General features: G+C 44.5%; 1 protein-coding gene across 4 annotated transcripts in view; it reads right to left on the bottom strand.

Moving 5' to 3' along the window:
* Positions 1–20,917, bottom strand: part of PHACTR3 (phosphatase and actin regulator 3) — a 114,416-nt gene that overhangs the window by 5,007 nt on the left and 88,492 nt on the right. For all 4 annotated transcript variants that reach the window (XM_074605582.1, XM_074605583.1, XM_074605585.1 and 1 more), the window contains exons 9-12: positions 8,120–8,175; positions 3,844–3,905; positions 2,828–2,968; positions 1,002–1,078 (exon numbers count right to left, since the gene is read on the bottom strand). In XM_074605582.1, coding sequence (XP_074461683.1) covers positions 1,002–1,078; positions 2,828–2,968; positions 3,844–3,905; positions 8,120–8,175 — 336 coding nt within the window. The remainder of the gene's footprint in view (positions 1–1,001; positions 1,079–2,827; positions 2,969–3,843; positions 3,906–8,119; positions 8,176–20,917) is intronic.

Genomic DNA, 20,917 nt, shown 5'->3' with positions numbered 1-20,917 from the left:
TTAAACTCCCCAGGTAGCTTCAATTAGAGACGGTATATCTCACTTTCAGACTTAAACTGCAGCCATCCCATTTTTTTTTCCTCTCTTTCATTCTATCAACACAGTGATGTCTCGCCATAAACATTGAGTCTGAGTCCTGGAACATTAAAAGGGGCCCTAACAATTGTATGAGCAGTCTAGAATTATATAAATATAGCATTTAGATCAATGTACATTGCATTTACAACTCAAGTGTATTTGTCCAGACCATCTTTTCATTGACCAGCTGAAGCTCGGTTAAGCCGGAATTCAGAGTTCAGCAATAAGCAGGGAAATGTGGGTGCTGCTGAAGTGAGTGTTCCAGAATGCGAGGCTGCAGCCACCTTCCTTCGTTTAGCATTTCTTTTAGCAGTGAGCACAGCTGAGTGCTCCCAGGCATGGCAAGAGTACACCACGCTCCCAAACACCTCCCAGGAGCGTGCTTTAAGAGCCGTTGGGCTTGCTCAAGAGAGAGAATGGCAATTGTAGGAAAGAACTGATTGCTGTTTCAGTTTTTCACTAACTAACAAAGTCTTTTTGCAAGTAACAACGGCTGTGGGATCAGCCTCGCTCACGTTTTTTCCCACTTAGAAAAGGGAAATGAATGTTTTCATGCATGTTTAACCATGGTCCCTCTCATCAGTGCTGGCCCGTGAAGCAAGCGCTGGACTGGCCAGCCTCACGCTGGCCCAGCCACGACATTTAATCCTTTGTCAGAGCTTTTGCGGTTTTGGTGCAAGGAAGGCAAGCTGAGTGATGTTCTGGAGAAGGTCTGGGGGCTTCTCTGTACATGCTAATCAAAGCACAAGGAAAAAAAAAAAGCCAGGTTCTGAACAGGAAGAGGAGTACTTCCATTTTCTTTTAAAATAAAGCTTCCTCTGTGTATTCTCCCGCATTCAGCATGTAAGAGCAAAATCTACAGATTCAGGACTCAAGCAGGCTGGTTTTAGCGGGCAATGGAAAGAAAGAGCTGGAAAACTGACCTTGTCAAATGTTTGCTTGACGCGTGTACCTCCATTTCATTACTCTTGTATTCATTTAGCTCTTTCCGAATTGCTGCCTAGGAATTGAAAATAGAAGAAGGTTAATAAATAATTTTGTATTTTGAAGCATTGTAAAATACCAGACTTCTAGAGCTGAACAGGAGTTTTCTAAAGTAGGAATAACAGGTATTGGGCATAGCAAAGAGTACTGTGCCCCTAGAGATGCTGAATATTTCAGTTATATGGATTGGTCATGTCATTTGTTACTGATTGCTGACGGCGTCACTTCTGTCTAGAAGCAATGCTGACAGGAGCATAAAACCATGGTGCTTACTGCCTCCCATTCAGTAAGATCCCAGTTAAAACTTCGTAAAGATTAGAAGTTGCTGAGAAGCTGATCAGCTGCTCAAGTGACTTTTATGGAATTTCAATGGATGTCATACTTTAATAAAAACCAGACTGTTTGCCTTATCACAACTTGCAAATACCAGTCCAGACTGTGTTCTCACCTCTATCCATAGGATTGCACAGTCAGAAGTGGAGAAAAATGTTCTCTTTTGGTACTTAATATAATGAAATTCAAGACGCTAGAAGTGAGAGCATTCTTTTGTTTAAATGGCAAATGTGAGTGAACTGGAACATACTGGTGCTTTCACAGATTCTTATATATTTGGTGCTTTGTGGTTTAGCTACCTAAAATGATGAGGCTTATAGCCATGTTCATGTTTTAGATCAGACATTTGGCTTATTAAAAGAAAAATGAGGAGAAACAATGTATTTGTCTACTCTGAAAGAGAAGTTTCTCAGTCACTAACGCAGTGGTCGAACTCCTGACCCTGGATTCCTGGCGTATGCCACCAGTAGCTACAGTCGAACTCTGGCGCTTTCTTGCTTATAAACCTGCCTAGTTTAAAATATAAAAACAGTAAAACTAGGAAAAGCCTGATTTTAATACATACTGAGTATGTAAAATGATTATTCCATTGATTAATATGTAATAGCTTATTCAGCACGTTAGTGAGCTCAGGGGAGAGCGCTACTGTAGTAGGATACATTGTGCCTTTTCCATGACTCCTCTAAACCCATTTATTGTACTTATTACTGGGGAGACACTGGACTGGAGAAGGAAGCGTTTGGTCTGCCCAGCTCGGAGCAGAGCCGCAGGAAACCGTCCCGTGTTGGCCCTTCTACCCAGCGGGTGCCTCGGCATCCCCGTCCCTTCCGCCTGCTGCAGCCCTGCAGCTCCAGGGCTTACTCGCCTGCGCGTCTATCGGGAATCACGCTGAGCTATTTCCTTTAGGTGCTCAAGCAGCTAAATGCGAAGGTTAAAGTAGGGTGTAAATCAGCTAGGTGGCACGTATGTGATGGAAAAAACCCGAGTGTGTGTTTGTGCTTGTGAAAATGTGGGATCAAGTGACTCCGTGAGCATTCACAGGAAGCAGGAAAGGAACGATTTCATGTTCAGAAACAGTGAACGTATTTGTGCATCTGCGACAAAACTTCCAGTCTGAGGATAAATGTTAAAACTGCATTGGCTGGAAATGTTTTAAAGCATTAGGAAAGACTGCAGCTACCTTTTTTTTTTTTTTCCCCCCTCTATCAGGTGATGTGCTGGGTAGAAGCCTTTACAGTACTAAATAGGCATGTTTATAAATAGCATCTTTTATGACACTGTGCGTTGGTCAGCATGGTTTCAGCATAAAAACCAATGGTAACATTTACAGAGATTAATGTCCCAGAGGTTAAATGTCTTCGCAGAATCTGATGTATCATTATGGACAAAGCAAGTAGAAAGCAGTAATACGTCATTTTAGTTATGTCAGTACCTTATCTGCTGCCGATAGTCTCGTCCACGGTTTATCTGCTCGCCGGTCGTAGTCCTGGGCTTTCGCCACTTCCACATAATCACTGAAGCGAATCAGGATTTTTCTGTCTCTCAGTTCATCAACTGTAGGTCTCTGGTTAAGCTGTATTAAATAGTTTTGTAAAATAAAACCCATGTTAATAACAAACATACCAATAAAATGTGCAACATTTTCTGCTTCCCACCTTAGCTTAGTGTGCTTTTATGTATATGGAAAGAAACCCAAACCCTTGGAAATTCCAGGGAAATACTCAGTCCTTCAGAGGATTCTCAGGAGAGTAATAATGGCTTAAATGGAGTTGTGGGCTACAGCACAGTGTCTTTATAATGGGAGAAAGGAGAAAATAGTTTAACCTGGATATTGATAAAATGCATTTACAATAGGTAACGGAATCATAACGGGTTTATTAGGATCCCTGTATAATATCATATGCTGTAGGGCTCTTCTACTGAACTCAGTGGCGCGCTGTCTGGGTAAGGCTTTCAGGACCGGACCCACCATAAGAATTTCAATTTGGCTTTAACAAGTTATCGGCATATTAGGCTTGTAATTCCAGGAGGGATTCCTAGGAACAGAACAATAACAAGATGTAGTTCTGATTCTGAGAATGCCTTAAATGCAAAGAGAAATTCATTGTGGGAGCCCACCCGGCGCCCAGCGGGAGTCAGCACGGCCGCTGATTGCTACAAAGAATGAAGCAGTGCTTTTCTAGCAATGCAGCTGCAAAACAGGCACTGTGCAAGCAAATGCCATTTTCTGATTTAAGGTGTATACGTAAATATGCTCCGAAGTCTCATGTAGCTGAGATGAGGTAGGTATTTTTATAATTCATAGTGTTAGATACCACTATCTCAGCCGCTGCTGAGGAGGATGTATGTTACGGGAGGTTTTGTGTAGTAACGACCTCTGTGACTGTTGATGTTATATGAGCTTTGCTAAATTTCTAGAAACAAATAGAAGGTATTGCAAGATTTTACCTTTCTTGTCAGTCTCTGTTTGATTTCCCTTCTTTCTTCCTGTTCTGTTTGATCATTTCGTTCTGTGGAGAATATAAAAAAAAAGATGACTTTCCTCATGAGGAGGAATGGTAGTTTCCAAAGTTCCAGGCAATAAAAATGGGAGTACGGGAAGCCCGGTAGCTGGCTCTTAGCTGTCTGTTCCGTTAGTTGCGTCCATCTCTCTCTCTCCAGGAGCACACACAGTTACGTCTCCGCAAGGACAGTGAACTGGTGCCAGGGTCGGCTTTCCCTGGGCTCTAAACTCCAGTTCCAGGGAGATTTAATAAAACAACAGCAGCCACACCAGTTCCCTAACTGTGTAAAGTTTAGAAGGAAAATCAAAATCTTCTACAGTTAATCATCATTTTTTATTCTCCCCGTTGCTGGAGCCATTCATCGCTGTAGATGCTGAACAGACTTATTGCAGCAGCTCCAGGGAAACTCTGTTCTTTCCTGCGTGACCTTATTCTCAGGCTACACCTTGAGATGGTCACGCTGCCACAATACTTATCTTTGACTTGCAAGCTTTTTTTCTCTGCTATTCAGGACATGGGACTGACATTGGAACCTCTTTATCCTCGCAGGTTTCTTGTGTAGCGTTGCGTTCTAACCTAAGCCAGCTTGCTTTTGTGTTGTGCCTATTAACATTCAAGCCGTGATAACTCCTACACGCTGGATCTAAAAATAGCCGAGAGTGCTGTAACGCTGGGTGAAATAGATCCTTTGCCTTGGGAAACAAGTTAATGGCGTTTCTATTTCTAGTGCCGTCTGTTACTAAATTAAGGCGTGAGCCTATGACCTGAAAAAGCTGAAGACCTAGACAAAAATGTTTAACCGTTCTGGGATTCTCTAGGTACTACTGGGAAGTTTCTTACACCGCTTGCATTAGCTATTTCCAGTGTTAAAGCACACACGTGATTTTTAGTGTGCCTTGGAAAAACTCTAGCACTGCGGATGAGTTTCTGAAATGATATTTTTAGTAATGAAGTATTCTTCTCCCTTATTTTCATGCTCATTGGATTACACTGAAATGCAGTCATAACTATCTATTTAAAATAACATAGTAGGGCATAGCCACAACTGGCTGTAGTAAAAATGCAAATCAAGTGAATCTAAAATGCTATAATGTGCTCTATTACAATTCGGTGGCAAGGCACACAAATTTAAAAGAGAACAGGAGAGCTAAAATTAGTGCTGTGTCAGGGATGAGCAGCTATTTAAGTCTGGAATATTTAAAAAGAGAACAGACTTTAAAAACCGTATTCCAAGATGCAGAGATGCCTGCAAGAAGTTACTAATGTGCTTCATTTGGTTTTAATTCACCCCTTTTAGAGTAGATATTCCTACATTTTTATTAAAAGAAGAGAATTTTCTGGGGCATAGCGCTGAGAGAATTCCTAAAGAAAAACCACAAATAGGCATTTCTGATCAGAAAATGCTTTTCCAAATATACCAAACATGTACAGTGACCCATTTCTGCAAGACAGTCACTCGGGTTCACTGCTGATTCCCAGCTTCAAGAAATACAAGAAGTGGTTCTTTTCGAAAACAATAAACCAGGATGTGACAGGACATGCTAGCAAGGGCATGACACCACGAAGCGTTATTCCAGAGACAAACCCGAGAGGTTTTCCCATCGCATCGCTCTGCCCACACTGGGATCCATTCAGCTCTGAGGGCTGGTTTTGTAAATCTGAGGGGAGACGCTCCCCTCAGGAGGTGGCGTGTGCGGTCCTCCCAGTCATCGCTGCCGATCCCTTGGCTGCGCTCTGGGTTATTCAGGGAGCTCGGAGCTGCGCCGGACACTAACCCAATTCCTGGTTTTAAGAATGAACCGGGGATTGTAGAGTGGGACTGAAGAGATGCTGCCACTTGGATGGGAACGTCAGCTTTCTGTGGCGCAGGGAAGCACGCCTGTGAGCTCCGCGGGCGGGATGGCCGTTCATTTGCCTTTCAGCCTTTGAGGTGAACCATCAGGCTTTGCAAAGGACTTAGAAGATCAACAAAATCGTAAGAAAGAGTTGGCTTCAAGTTTGCTTTTTAAGTGTTACTTTTATCTCAGCAACACCTCCCTAAGGGAGGTAAGAAGTCACTTACTTTAATCTTACTAAGATTTGTTTTAAAATAACATAGTAGTTGCACTTAGGCACTTGCAATATGCTTCTCATTTTGACGGAGTTATACAAACGTGAATTATTTGTCCTTAGAACAGCTCTGGGGGTAGCACTGCTTCCGTTAGCAGTATGTATTATGAATTTCCCAACAAAGATGTTTGGAAACTTAGGACACACCTGTACAAACCCTTACAACCTGGAGGAGGTTGTAGAGATTTCACCGAAGGGCGTTGATACTGCTTCAGCTTTGCCTGTCAGACCCAATCCAGGTGCTTTTAATGTCCCTAACAAGAATGTCAACACCCCTATTAATAAAAGGAGACTTTACTAATTTCCAAATTCACTCAAAACTGAGACTAGAGTTGTTGCATCAGTGCAGCCTTTTAAGATTAGAGCAGCCCCAGCTAAGTGATGACTTAGCTCTACAAGAGACCCTGCTCTTTCTGTAATGGAGGAGGTGAATAAAATAGACGCAGTTCGGGGCTGACCCTGTCTGAAGCCCGAGCAACTGATCTGAAGTCAATACATTTGCTCCGTGCTGGGAGCTCTTTAAATGAGATACGAGTCTAGACCAGTATGTTTAGCTGCATTCAGGAAATATCTTTAATTCTGCTTTATCTTCTTTCTGCTTTATCTCTCTCTAAGCTCATTATATGAATGTATTCAAACTTTTTTATTATTACAGCTGGTCAGTTTAATCCAGATTAAGGATGTAACCAGCACACTTCAGAAAGTAAACATAAAGGAGCAGATTTTTTCAGTAGAGATCAGCTCTTCCTTAGCCAGGAAAAAAAACGCAAAGGGACAGATTTTCAGAGATCTTAGGTTCTGACTCTTGAAAATCTGGCAAATTTCAGCATCTTGGGTTAATGCTTTTTCTTGTCTCTTGTGGGAGACGGCAGGTGAGGTTAGGCCGCGTTCATCCATTCACATTTGCAAAGAATGTATCCTGTTTCTCACTTAGCCGTGCACGTGTTAGATACATCTCATTTTGCCAGGTGTGATGTATGCATTGGAACAGGACTGGAAATACCGAGAAATGTGACTATGGAATTCCTTTGTGTAAAACTGAAATAAAATCCCCAATAACTTCTATGGCAATGGCATAAGGCTTTTTCTATGAACTACCAAGAAAGTTCCAAGACATTAATTTTAGGTAACAAAATGTAGATGAGTTTTTCCCTAGTGAATTACAATCACATTAATAATTAAATATGAATTAAATAGCATAGGCAGCATTGCTTGTGTGACATGAACTTATGTGGCTTTATGTTTTATGCTTGTTTAATGAGAAACAAACTGTTGTTCACATCGTTCGGTTTGTGTCTGTCAGCACTAACTAGCCCATGTAAAGAAGAGAAGCAACACGCTTTCCCTTCAAGCAGACGGCCTCCCCCTCTCTCCGCCCGAGACTCCTCACGGACACAATTTCAAAGCTCTCTCTCGCCTTCCCCTGACTTCGAGGATTCCCAGCACTTGTAAGGAAAGGGATTATGTTCAGCCCTTGTTTGATCCCCAGCTCAGAACACCAATCTTTAGGAAAAGAGTCGGAAGTTTATGCCTTGTGTTTATTTGAGAGATGTTGAGAACATTCCCCTGTGGCAGCATCTGTAACAGGCCCGGGACTGTCCCTCTACTAACTCTGATATCTCGGAATGATCTTTCTTTGACGTCTCTTTGGGAAGGTCTCTAATGAGATGAACTAATGCACTTGCGAGGAGAATCACGGCTCTGCGAGGATGCTCTCTCCATCCCACTTTAGCCTCGGTGGCATCCAGTGTACGGTTTGCCATGACAGACCACATCTTGAAAGCCGCCAGTCCAATTCCCATTGCACTGTGTGACACTAAGATCGTAGTCCCTACTTAGACATCTCGAATAGTGTAATCAGAATGAAAATTATTTGAAAGCCTAAATTTGAACAGGTCATTGTTTTCTCTATTAAATTGCATGTCTTTATCAAAGTGTAAATTCTGATTCCTGCAGGATTTGAAAGCCAGGACATGTGAAAAATTAAAAGTTTTAGGTACAGAAAATAATCCCAGTGGATGAATTTGTCTATTTAAAAATAATATGTTCTAGAAAAGCAATCACTTGTTTCAGCAAACACACATAAAATACTTCAGGAAAAAAATACTCACGTTTAAGTATATTTCTTCTTTCTAGCTCCTCAACAGCAGGTCTTTGGCTGAGTCGCCTGCGGAAAAACACCAAAATCACATTTTGTACCATGCCTGTTCTTTGGAAAGTCTGCAGTATTCTGAGTTCTGGTTGGTGTTTTCCTCAGGGAGGTGCTACAAAATCCCTCTCCAGGACTCAGGAATTAAAAAAAAATACAAGAATCCTGGCACCAGAATGCTTTCTTGTATTATTGTTCCCAAATGTCAGCAATGCAGGCAGAAGTTCTCCTCTAGTTTGCTCTGTCAGCGAAGCGCTTCCTCGGAACGTGCATCCTTTTCACCACACTTGCCAGACAGTCACTTGGAAGCAGTGCTCTCCCACAGTTAAAGTCACTCTGGAGGGGGTATTTAAGGTGGTTATCAAATGCGTTTCACAGGGATCTTCTGTAGCTACCACTGCCTCTACCTTTTAATCTCACGTAGCAGCGGGCTTCCTTTTTCCTAGTAACGCCAGTGGTGCATCCTGACAAAATGCAGACTTGCCAGAAATAAAGCTTTCCCGTGGTTTCCCGACTACACATCTGACAGACCAATCCAGCAGCTCTCCTCCTGCCTGCTGAATAAAATTCGTGTGCTGCTCACAGCCTCACGCTGTCGGAACGGAGTGTCTCAGGCAGTTTCACCTCCCCTTTTCAGGAGCGCTGCTTCAGGATTGAGCCTTCAAATCATATGATCAGTGCCATAGCGATTTTATTCTGCATACTAAATGAGGCTTCCCCACGAGACGCTGCTCATATCTGCAGAGAATCTCAGGTAACTGAACGCCCCCCTCGGCAGACACACACACGCACTGCATTTGCTAGCTCTCAAGTAATAATCCAGCAAGCAGATCGGAAGGAGTTTACGACGCTTTCTGGCCTGCGTTCTGGCAGCCTTAAGGATTCTCATCGTCTCCTCTCCAGCAGATGTTGCCAAGCCAGAGATGAAGTTACAGAGACAAAGAAATACTCCAAGCAGGGACCACACCGCAAACCACTGCTGCACTAGTTAGCCCTCTACTGTGTATAGGAAATAAAGGAATGATTATAAAGTGATGCTGTAACAAGATCTACATTTTGTCAAATAGATAAGAGATGAAAAAATGAAGTAACCTTTAACAGATTGTAAAAGAACTGGTAAAAGCACCTGATTCTAATTTCTCCTTGGTTTTTAAGCTTACCAAATATACTTTAAAAATCAGCTCTGTATTCATATGTTACGAGACCAACAGCACAAAATATGAATGAATCTCCTTATTCTTTTTTAATGCATTTCCCTGAGATCACTGGGAAAGCTCTTATCTTTGGCAACGGGAAGGCATCACAAGTACTATACCAGGTTCACACCAACAGAAAACTTAGATGACGAGCTCTTGAGCTTAGACACACCTATAGCCTGACTCTCCTTCTTCCTGCCTAACACTTCGTGTCACCTCAGGTTTTTCTCCCGGCCTCTGGATTTCTTCTTGGAGTAGGAGGTCGAATACTGAAACAGGAATGGTGCTGAAATGCCCCACTAAAGACTTTAAACATGTATTTTTAATTCCTGTTACCCTTAGTCTCCTCCCTCATTTCCCTGTATGTCTCAGAAATTGTACAACTTTGGTTAGGTTTTGTTTGAAAGAGATTAATGTGCATTTTATAATATAAATCAGGGAAGAATGACTGACTTGGAGAGCTTATCTGCAAATGAAAGGTCCACCCAACCTGCTGCTCACATGCCTCTCTCAAGCCGTTCTTAATTACAGCCCTTCCACGCGAGATTTATAGATTCTCCCAGAATCAGTACATTAGATTTCAGAGGCCCCTTTTAAACTGGGGGATTAAAAGCCTAACAGAAATGATTAAAGCAGTGTGAGAATGCATATGTAGATGAATGATGCTCTATATTTTTTTTAATATATAGTTGCAATATCTATGACGGTTGATTAATTAAAACGCTGTTTCCCTTTTGGTTTTGATAACTACATGGTGGGTGCCCAGCGACAACAACGTATTTGTGTGCCCACCCTCGGCTTTGCCGACAACAGAAGGAAAAGGTGCAGGCGCCCACAGGCACACATACGCACAAGAGGGCATTGCATTCCCCGCCCCCCCGCGTTTTTCAGAGATGTGGGCCACACTTCCAAGCATTTTGTCATGGCCATGAAACTACAAGTGGGCTTTTCTTCAAAATAACGTTCTAACAGTTAGCTTTCCCCGCTGCGAGAGCTGTGCCACATGGCGGCTGGGCTCCGGGCAAGCTGGTGGAGGTGACGGGCTCCCATGCCCCCACCAAGGGCCGCTGGCTGTGCAGAGGGGAAGCAGCGGCGAGTGCTGGGCTGCCCGCAGTGCATCGGGGCACAAGAGGCATCTTCTGCAGGAGGGGCTTTCCCAGGCCCAGAGAGGAGCGAGCCTGCTGCCACAGCGCATCTGCCGCCATAACAAGAAACTAGTTGCCGTGCGAGCAGAGCCCGTCCTGCCCGAGCCACTCAGCTGCTGTGGCAGGGGGGAGAAGGGTCTAAGTGGCCGCAGCTGCACATCGTTTCCTCAGAAGAGGACACACAGTCCCCCTTGATGCTGTTGACTTCCCTCAGGACTCGCCTGCAGCCGGGCTTGGGGTAAGATCAGGGCAGAGGCGTTTCTGAGGGCTCCGGCCAGGCCAGTGGCTCAGCCCAGCGCAGGAGGCTGTGGGTTACCTCTGTCAGAAACGCGCTCCCTCCTGAAGGCGGCTTTTAAGTAAGAAACTTTCAGATGAGTTTGTGCCTCTGCTTGGGCGAGCTGTTCTCTGGGCACCATGGGGCTCCACATGCTCTCCTGAGCAACAAGCGCTCTACTTCGCATATTTATTTTGTATTTTTCTCTGAAGCTGTTAAAACATGAAATCCTGCTGCTGACAGAACCAGAAAATGTCCCCTGTGCGGAGAGGCAGCGCCATGGCCTTGGAAACACCGCCGCAGCTCAGGGAGGCCGGGCCAGGGGAAATGGCGGCCAGCTCTCCTCACAGCGCTGTTGGGGAGGCCAGGAAGCGGGCACTGAGACGCTAAGGCTCTAGGGAGGGGATGCTCAAATCTCCTGTTCAAAGGACACAAATTCCATCGGAATAACGACTGTCAGCAGATTGCATTGCAGCGGGGAGCTGGTGTGTGATCCCAGAGGATGAAGCAGGCACCTGCCATATAGGAGCCCTGGCAAAGGCTAAAAACTGAGCCCTCAGTGGACTGTGCATGGTCTCCGCAAGCTTTGCACAGAGAGGATTTTGTATTTCAGAGCCACAGGCCACTCTGAAGCAGAGCCGAGTCCTGGCTCGCGTCCTGTGGGTTCAGCAAAGTTCTTGCACCTGAGCGTGGGCGGCTGCAGGGCTCCGCCTGGGCCCAGCCTGCGCCCAGCGGGGAGCCATGCTGCTCTGCAGCTCTGCTTGCAGGAGCCGTTTGAAGGTCTGAGGTGGGCATGAGACTCCAGCACCGCTGCAATGTGGACGTGGACGTGGACATGTGAGTCCTGTGCGTTTTGTTTCTGTTGTTTTTTCCAGCTGGGGACTGGGCCCCACAGAGGACTTACCTCAGTGAGGTGACTGTAAGCTCCACGGGGAGTACTAATGCAGCACACCACTTCCGTTGTGTTGCAGTAATTGTTTCTTTTCAGTTGATTTAAATTTAGATAGCTATTTATTGCTTTTGAGAAAGCATCCAATTAATGCTGTTGTGGTTTTGGGCGATATTAAAATCTAGGTTTGTGTATTTTTGCACTGCCTGCTGAGGCAGGAGTGCTCCCTCTGAGCACCTCTGCAGGGCCAGCTGGTTTTGGAAAGGTCTTGAAACTTTCTTGAAAACCCTGAAGTAACTTGCAGGCAAGTCCTATCTCTGTCCAGATCCCCCACGGTGTACATGTGTGCATTGTCACTGATATTGCCACAGTCTCATGTTAAGAGTATCTGCTCCCAGAATTTGCTTCCCCATTAGCTTAAACCGAGGGATGCCAAGAGCAGAAGAAAGCAGAGCTGAACCCGCAGCGCCTCAGTCGAGGCAACTGCAGCTGCCTCGGGGAAACCGAGCAGAACCGGAGTCACCGATGTCACTCCCCTGTAAATGATGTCTGGGTACAGTTCAGACAGAGTTTGCTGTACATGTGTCAGTGATGCTCCAAGTCTGGATAGAGACCAAAATCTGAATATTTTCTCATAATGACAAAGCAGTCGCCGTAAACTGGGGGGGAGGGGGAAGGGACACGCAACACTGCACAGACAGCTAGTTCTTAAGTTTGTACAAATAACAAAGTTTTTGTGTTATTGTTGTTCTGTGCAAAGTGAGCATAAACCTTCAAGCAGCAGGCATTCTTCAGCTGTTTGACATTTGGGGGGTGTTTAGTGGCGTATTTTCAGATTATCTTTAGAATGTTTTCTCTAGTAATTTGGGTTTAGAAAGATAACTGGATAAATTTACATATTGCCATCTCTCAGAAGCAAAGACTTTGCCTGCTGCCATGTCCTCTGCAGTGTTACTCCTGAGGGTGAGAGGAGCAGGTCACTGCAGGTGAGCTCAGCCACCTGTGGTTCGCCCCGAGAACACCCTGCAGGTCCAGCCATGTGCACTCTTGGTCTCAGAGTACCGCGGGTGCTGAGAGCCCGCACGTGGCCTCGGGGTATTTGTTTTCTCCATGCAATGTGTGCATGGGAATGCTGGGACCTTCATAAGTGCTCCATGCTGGCTCTGAGAGGGGCCATAAATCTAGGTGTGTCTGGCTGTTTCCCTTGACGTACATGTGCGGTGTATAACTGTAGCAAAACAGGCTGCCCAGGGAGATAATGAGTATGGCCCCTACTGGCCCGATGGGTGGGCAAGTCCCTGTTGGCTGGTCTGGTGGAGTGGGCTGTAGCCCTCCACCACGAGAGTCCAGTTTGAGGTCCTGCTAACTAACACGTTTGACACAAGCACAAGTGCAGATGCTGGAGTCAGCTTCAAGGGGAAGAGCACTAATTGCTCGTCCCTTCTGGGGCAAGGTCACATGTTCATGAGCCCGATGACTCTCACATGTGCCTGTGACTGATCAATAGATCAATGTTTATTCACACAGTCGGATTGTCCCTTCACATTCAAGGGAATTAATGTATTGGGACCAGCATTACACCAAGGCTGATGGTATTGGACTGTTACAGGTGACTCTGAATCCTCAGCAGTCTGAGGATTTGTGTGTCACTGAGATCCCAGGGGCTGCTGTCAGATAGGCAATGCATCAATATGTCCTAAAGCAGGAGATGCTGCAAAGCTCTCTGTCCTCATAGTTAACCTTAGCAGTGTCTGCTTTGTCTGTTGTGGGAATTGCACCTCAGCAAAGCCACAGCAGGCTGGGGGCTTGCAGGTATGGGCACAGAATAGCTGATGAGAGACTAATTTGGAAGGGGTACAGCCTGCCCGTATGTGTACGGGGCTATGGTGACTCCCCACACCTGAGACAGTCCTTCCTTTCCAGCTCCTCTTACTAGTGTGCAGGCTCACCTGCCTGGCAGACCCTAGCAAGTGCTCAGCAGAATCCAGTGCAAAAAAAGCTCACATTGGGGTTTCTGATCTGTCCCCAAAATGTGTTGTTTCCAAAATATATTTTTGCACAGAGTCTGTTGCACCGTGTCTGTATGTATGATTGTCATAAAACTGGATTTCTTTCAGATTTGTAGTTGAAGTCAAAAGACATACTTTGGAATCCTGTTTCTGCTCTTAGTTAGATCCATGTGATTCTGATAATCTACAAAGGGAGGGGTAGAGCAGGTAGACATGGACACATGCGTGTGCCTGTGGACTCTGGTCTGACAAGTGAGCAATCAATCCAGCCTTCAGTAAGCGAGCTGTAGCCAGCAGCAGTTGCATTGATTGTCTCTTGTGGCGGGCAGTTCTGCAGATAGAGGCAAAGTGGGGAGGAACGGGAGTGCCCTGTGCTCGCTTCTCATAAAGCAGCTTGTGTCTGCTGCCCATCAGGAAACAAAGGCTCTGCCTCTTAAATTGGCACCTCTATTACCAGAACATCATGTTCAATTCAACAAGAAATTTATTTTCATCCTTCCCATAAGTAGCCGTGAAGAGGATGTGTGCCAGGGCTTTGAGTCACCCACACGCTGCACCGTGGCAGTGTGGTACTGCTTGCAATGTACAATTATGGGTAGTAGTAAATCCTCGGTAGGAGGGACTTGCCTTTTACAGTCTGTACAAAATTAGAAGGCAGACACTGAGATACAATCTTGGTTTTACCCCAAGGTAACTCTGGAGCATGTAAAAAGTGGTAGCTGAGTGATGTGCCAGCATTTCCCATAACAGGATAAGAGTAGTTGCTCCATTCTCTCCTGGTAGGAGGCTGAAGAGCAGTATGAAAAGGGTGAGCTGGTATGGCAGATTCTGCGAGTTGCATGCAAAAACTTTACTTCTTTAAAATTGCCCAATATTTGTGTCCATGTTCCTTTTAAACTAGTTTTTGCATTCAAATAAGAAAATTGCCTTTGGGTGTCCAATAGAACATACTGGATAAATGCAGAGGCCATATATGTTGCCTTAATTACACATCTTATTTGTTTGTTTGGCCTTCAGTTCTGTCTGGATTTTCAAGGCTGCAAATCAGCAAGAGTTCAGTTAATTATGTTGTCATTCATCTCCCAGGCAGTTACGGTTGTTCATCGTTATAATTTCTGTGATATAAGCCCTGCAATAAGGAGTTCAGATTTCAGTTGGAATAAAAACTACGTACTTGCCCAGCGTGACCCTTGTATCATAACCCACTGTCCCTGAACGACCTACATCCTTGTGACAGGTTTGCTATTGCATAGTGTTACTTAGTGATAAGCACTGTGTGGGCTGAAATACACCAACAGAGCCAGTATCTAATTATGGGAGAGGATTCAGATGGAGAAGCCTTTACGGTAATCACTGTTTTCACCACCTATGAAAGCCCTGCTGCATTTGACCTTTGGTTTCTTAGTTTTCTCAATGTGTGAGGAAGAAAGGCCAGACGCAGCTGGAGAGCAGAGCCTGGCCCTCAGTTCAAAGGCCTGCTGCAAAGCTCAGTGAAGATGCTGAGCATCCTCCACCACTTTTGCTTTCATACCTCTCTCAACATGTAGGTGAGGACTCTGGGATGATGTTGTGGCACCTTCCAGGACTGAGATAACATAAAGGTTTTTATTTTCATTTGAGCTATTAGTTAATACACAAGTGCCTACACTAGGGTATAAATCTTATAGCTGCTTATTTCAGAACAGGAGCTTTCTCTTCTCCCATCTGCTCCCCCACTCTGGTTTAACAGAGCTGCTAGATAGTGGATCTGTCCTGTTTGTAATAGAAATACAATATTTAGTCATGAGGGTGACAAAAGTACAACTGATTTTTCAGCCAAAGACAGGCTCTGAGTCTGCAGTTTGAGTGTTTCTTTGGTAGCAATGTCAGCGTGAGCAGCACTGCCACTTGCTCTTCTGCTCTGCCTTGCAGCTGGGCGAAGAACTGGTTAGGGAAATACGTTCCAGCTAAAAATAGCTCAGCAAGAAAACCTGCTGAAAGAACATGCTCTTCAAACAACAGAGCGAATGGTGCAGGCTCCCAGTGCAACTCCTCTGCTGAAGGCTGAGGAGGGCTCAAGGCTATGTATTAAAATGTATGTTGAAGGGTCTCCCAACTGAAAGCACACACTGGTTATGATCTGGGTCATGCTGTACAGGTCACTGAAAGTGGTGAATAATGTTTCATTGCAAAGCAATAGATTTTTCTCTTTCTCTCTCTCTTTTTTTTTTTTCTTTTTCTATGAAGCAGGAGTAAAACCCTGGAGCCCTGTGTTCCCACAGGGGAGGCGGTGGGAAAAAGCACTGTTACATAGCTTAGATTTGGGCAAATTGAGAACATCACGGGTTTGATGCTTCAGGACATGCAAACAAAAGAAATCATATAAATCCCAGGGTTTTAGTTCTATCCCATTATGTATGTATTGCCATTATATTATTTTAAATAAGGACATCTGCCACTGCTGAAGTGATGCTAAAAATCAACTCTGATAGTGACTGCTTGAGCAACAGTAGGGAGTCTACCAAGTCAATCACTAGGAGCCAAGAAACAAATCTTAGCCCAGTGGTGGGGACTGCCCCTTTCCTGAGACTTCCCAAATCTCCTGGTGAAACAGTTGCATACTCCTGGACGCTCACTGGGTAACGATATGTACAAAAAGAAAAAAAAAATTAGGCTTTAACTTCACTGTATAAAGGATGCCTAATACAGTGCTCGTGCAGGGAGACTGAGGCTGGGCTGCCAGCCACCCGTCAGCCCTGTAAGAAGTGAAGTGTCCATGGGCTCTGGCTCGGCCTCCTGGGCAGCCAGGAACGCAAGTGCAGCCATCGCAGTCAGAGGGAACAGGGGCAGCAGGACAGAAAGTCAGTTTGGACTGTAGCACTAGCTACATTTCAGAGTCCACGAAACAGAGATACTGTATGTGGCTGGAAGTGTGCCAGAATGTCCTGAATTCAGCTGGGATGCTCACTGTTGCACAGCTAGTGTTAAGATCCTGCAAAACTGTGCGCTTAACCTATAAACAGTTTCCCCGGTCAACAGATGCCACTGCACTGTACAACTGTGGGATTTGGGTCACTGGAAGAAATCACAGCTGGGTTTGCAGAGAGCAGACAAAGAAATATTGGTATGCATAGCCTGTCAGCCTGCCTCTGCTGACTTTATGTAAATTCTCCTCCGCCCCCTCATTTAATGTAAAATGATTTGAGAATGGCCATTCTTGCCATGGATACAAGCTGCTGGGAATTTCCCCATGCAATGTGAGCTCTGGAGAATATACTTCTCTGTTCCCTGTAACCTGTATTTGGACATAAAGGACCCTCTGGCAATCTGCAAAGTCTGCGAAGTGACAAATAAACACCTGCAGGCATATTTGCCATTGCAAGGTGTTGCATAAAGCAAGAGCAAGGATTTACCCAGAGCTGGTGGTATCAGATTGTGTGAGCCGACTAACCCAGCAGCTGCAAACCCTAACAGGAGAGGACATGCCACTGCGCTTCCCAGCCGCTTGTAATGCCAGATTTTACACCAAGGGATAGCTTACTTAATCACTGAAGTAAATCAAGGAAAATGCAGCGTGCTCTTGGCTTTGTGTAATCCCTACAGAAAAAACCTAAATGATAGTGATTCCTAAAGTTGCAAATGCTTCTGGGACAGACAGTCCCTGCTGGGACCATATGTCTGACTGCTCACCTGCTATCCAACTGCAGGGATCTCTCTGGAAACACTCTCCCTGGCAACGCGAGTGCTTTCTAGTTCTCTCCTGTCACTCACCCACACAGCATCCCCAAAAGGATGGGATATCCCTGCCTTCAGATAGCACAGCACCATCTGTTGTACTATTTTCTGTTTCTCTTGTGCACACTATTGTTAGCCCAGCATTTTTCAGCGCAGAGCTAGACCAACAGCTTGCCCTCATGCTGTCAGTAACCAAAACTGGCCATGCAGCCTTTGCCCACAGCATGCTCTGAATCCTGCTGCTTTACTGCATCCCTGCTTGTTTTATTTTAGTCTTTTGCCTTTTTCAGAATTTCTCTTGAGATTATCTGTTGATTTTCAATGCAAAGAGTGAAGTGAGAAATTCCATTGACAACTCGAAGATGTGGCCCAAGCACTTGGTAGGAGCATGAGTCCCCTGGTCGCAACAGGAATAATCATCTATTTTGTAGTTATTTCACCAGCAGATCTCATAGTGCTCTGCAAAACTAGTCTGTATGGTTATCCATGTTGAACAGAATAGGAAAATGTGGCTAAGTGTCTCGTCTGGAAAACCAGACTTGCAGGCCCTCCAGGGATTTATTCACTTCCCACTACAAATGGTATTTTAGTCATTCTGTTTTTCTTTGGTTTTAAGTTGGGCTGTGTAAGGAGTATGACTTGTCACTTGATGCCACAAAGCGTGACACTGAGCACTACATACAGACTAACCTACATGAAAATGCAGACAGGATTTGAATTTAAAAATGCATCCATATATTCTGCGTGTTCTTCCCCCAGCTTTTTGGGACCCTCCTTAGTTCCAGTTAGGATCCTCCGTTCAGTTATGGTGGTGTAAATCCAAATAGGGGTTGTTGGAAAATTTCAGTCAGGACAGAAAATCCTGTGCTTCTGAAATCCGAGTTCCTCAATTGAATAAAATGTAAACATTAAATTATGTAACATTTCCTATTGGCCTGAGCATTTAGTGTTGACATTACTGCTATGATTTGTTGTGGTACAACATCCTCTCACTGTTACCGTCAAAGTGCAAGGCTGTGACAGAAAACCTTTGTGAAGTCTCCATGTTCTTGGGACAGGATTCCATTTTACTGCCTCCATGTCTCCTTAGAGTTGCTCCCTGTCTGCCTGCTGGGATGGGGGGAGCTATGCACAGCAACGTAAGGTGGCAGTGACTTCTTCAAAGCTAGCAAAGGCCTTGTCTCTCTGCAGAAGACCTCCATCATACGCTGGTTTTCTAGGCTTTTGTAGCATGTGTTTTTTCATTGCCGCTGATGCACAGCAAGTCACAAGTAACGCTGCGTTTGAGTGCTGGGCCTCTAGTCCACCAGAAAGTCCCTGCTCACCCTGAGCTTCCTTCTCCCATCACCCTTGGAGACCTAAGCTTGGTGTTTCCACACACCTATCGTTCTCTGTTAGCTTTTTCCTTTATGTTGTAAACAGGCTGCAAAAATACTATTTTTTTTAAATTAAATGGATTATGCCTATAAATACAACTTTCCTTACCACATTAGTACTGGTTTGTTTAACCTTTTCTGGAGAAGGAGGATTTCTCCCCTGTTGGGTGGTTTTTGGAAGTGCTGCAGCCACTGCCTGTGACAACTACAATAATAAGGCTGCAGTGCAGCCTGGCCAGAGTATCGCTTTTGCAAACACCCTCAAATTAGCCTGATTTCTTTGCAACAGACCAGCTGCTATCTGGAGAGACTGTTGTGAGATCCTGGCTTTTTTTTTTTTTTACATGATTTCTGAAAAACTACTGAAGTATTAATTCATTCAGAATTTAATTTGCCTAATGAATATGATCATCTCAAGCAAATGACAGTGGCTGTTCATCTATGAGCCATGTAGTCTTGATTTTGAGGGCTTTTTGTCAACAGTAAGGCACTCATGTTTGCATTCTGGTGTTTGACTCCTGGCCGAGTGATATTTTGTATAGTTTTAAAAAAAAAAAAAAAAAAACAAACAAAAAAAAAACCCCAAAAAACCTGACCCCATTGTTATACAAAGATGTGAAACTGGTTTGCAGAAACCTCTTTCTAATGTGATTTAAGACTCAGATTTTAGCAACATGCTGGTTCTTTAAGCAGGTGTGTTTCCTAGTTGCCTTGATACAGTCCTCTGCATCAGTGGGCTTTGAGCAGAAGGAGGTCCTCCACCCCCAAAGCTGGTGTCTGTTTCCTTTTTATTTCACTGGACAAGTACTTGAGCATGGATTGATAGATCTGGGAGTCCTTTTTTGTCCTTTGGTGTGTTACATGCAACAGATAAAGAAAAAGACAGAAAACGAGAGTACTTTCTGGGGGAAAAAAACAGTCTGCAGAGTCTGGAGAGGTCAAGGAAGTGCGCTGTCTGCTTGGATGAGTTAATTATCCTGAAAAAAAAAAAATGCTGAGGGAAACTTGTGGTGCTCTGTTTGACCCAAGTAGCTCCTGAGCTACACAAATAAACAGGAAAACCCCCACAAGACCTGATTATACAGCTGCAGCTTGCCAGGTGGGCATAGGCAATAGAATCAAAAAGATTTAGCTAGAACTACATTTTAATAATTGATATGACTGTACAATATTTATTAAGCAGTGTTCGATAAGAAACAATGACCTTCTATTCTGACCTGTTTTCTCTCCTTTCCCCCCCTCCCTATTTCCTAAATACTTATTTCCTTCATTTTTCACCCCCCTTGCCTTGTCTAAGGTTACTTCAAAAAGGTGGAAACCGTGCTATACTGACCCAGTTTTCCTATATGAAAGCAGCAAGCCCAAGCCTCTGATTCCTGGGAGGAATTAAGATCTTGAACGAACCAGGCTACAGAAGTTGTGCTCAGAGCTGCAGGGGGAGGAATCTGTAGTAACTCTAACAGTATTTGGAGGGCCAGCAACTGCACTGTATTAATTGCAGTTTCCTTGGATCACATGTGGTGAGCCAGTTCTTGGAAGAGAGTCCAAAAACATGCTTGAGTTCTTCACACAAAGGTGCAGATGACTCATCTGACAAGACTGGCCCATAAAGCAGTGATAAGGTCCTGCTGTGGTACTAGCCATATGTCCTCCAGGTATGGTGTGTGCAAATGTCACACCGCACTGTGAGAAGGCTTTGTCTCTTCCCTTCCCCAGTCTAAAAGCCATGCTACAAATTCTGTGGAAGTGAATTCTGTCTGCTTCAGTATTCTGCAGGCAATTCAAAGCAGCAGTTATGGTGAAACTCGTTTCTGTCCAGTCTGCATATAAAGGTGGCTAGGTTTAAAAGCGGTGGTGGAGTAGGAGGACCAACACGAAACCAAAACTACCCCTCCCCTCTCTCTTGTTCCATATGCTTCCAAGCGTCAAGTCTGAAACTGAGTACATTAAAACTGGAAAACATGCAGCCAAACCCCCTTCTGGCTGAGATTTTGCTTATACCAGTTCATCGTCTTTCAGATGCATACTGTCCATCCCATCTTGCTTCTGTTTCAACTACAGTGAAGTAAGTGCTTGGCATTAAGTGCATAAAACGTTCTTCCTGAATTCCATGAACAGGTTTCACAACAAAAAATCCAATCCTAAATAATCTCAGCA

The sequence above is a fragment of the Larus michahellis genome, chromosome 12, assembly GCF_964199755.1.
Source record: "Larus michahellis chromosome 12, bLarMic1.1, whole genome shotgun sequence".
NCBI classification, from domain to species: Eukaryota; Metazoa; Chordata; class Aves; order Charadriiformes; family Laridae; genus Larus; species Larus michahellis.
Note: the sequence above shows the minus strand (reverse complement) of the source record. Positions and strands in the feature narration are given on the sequence as shown.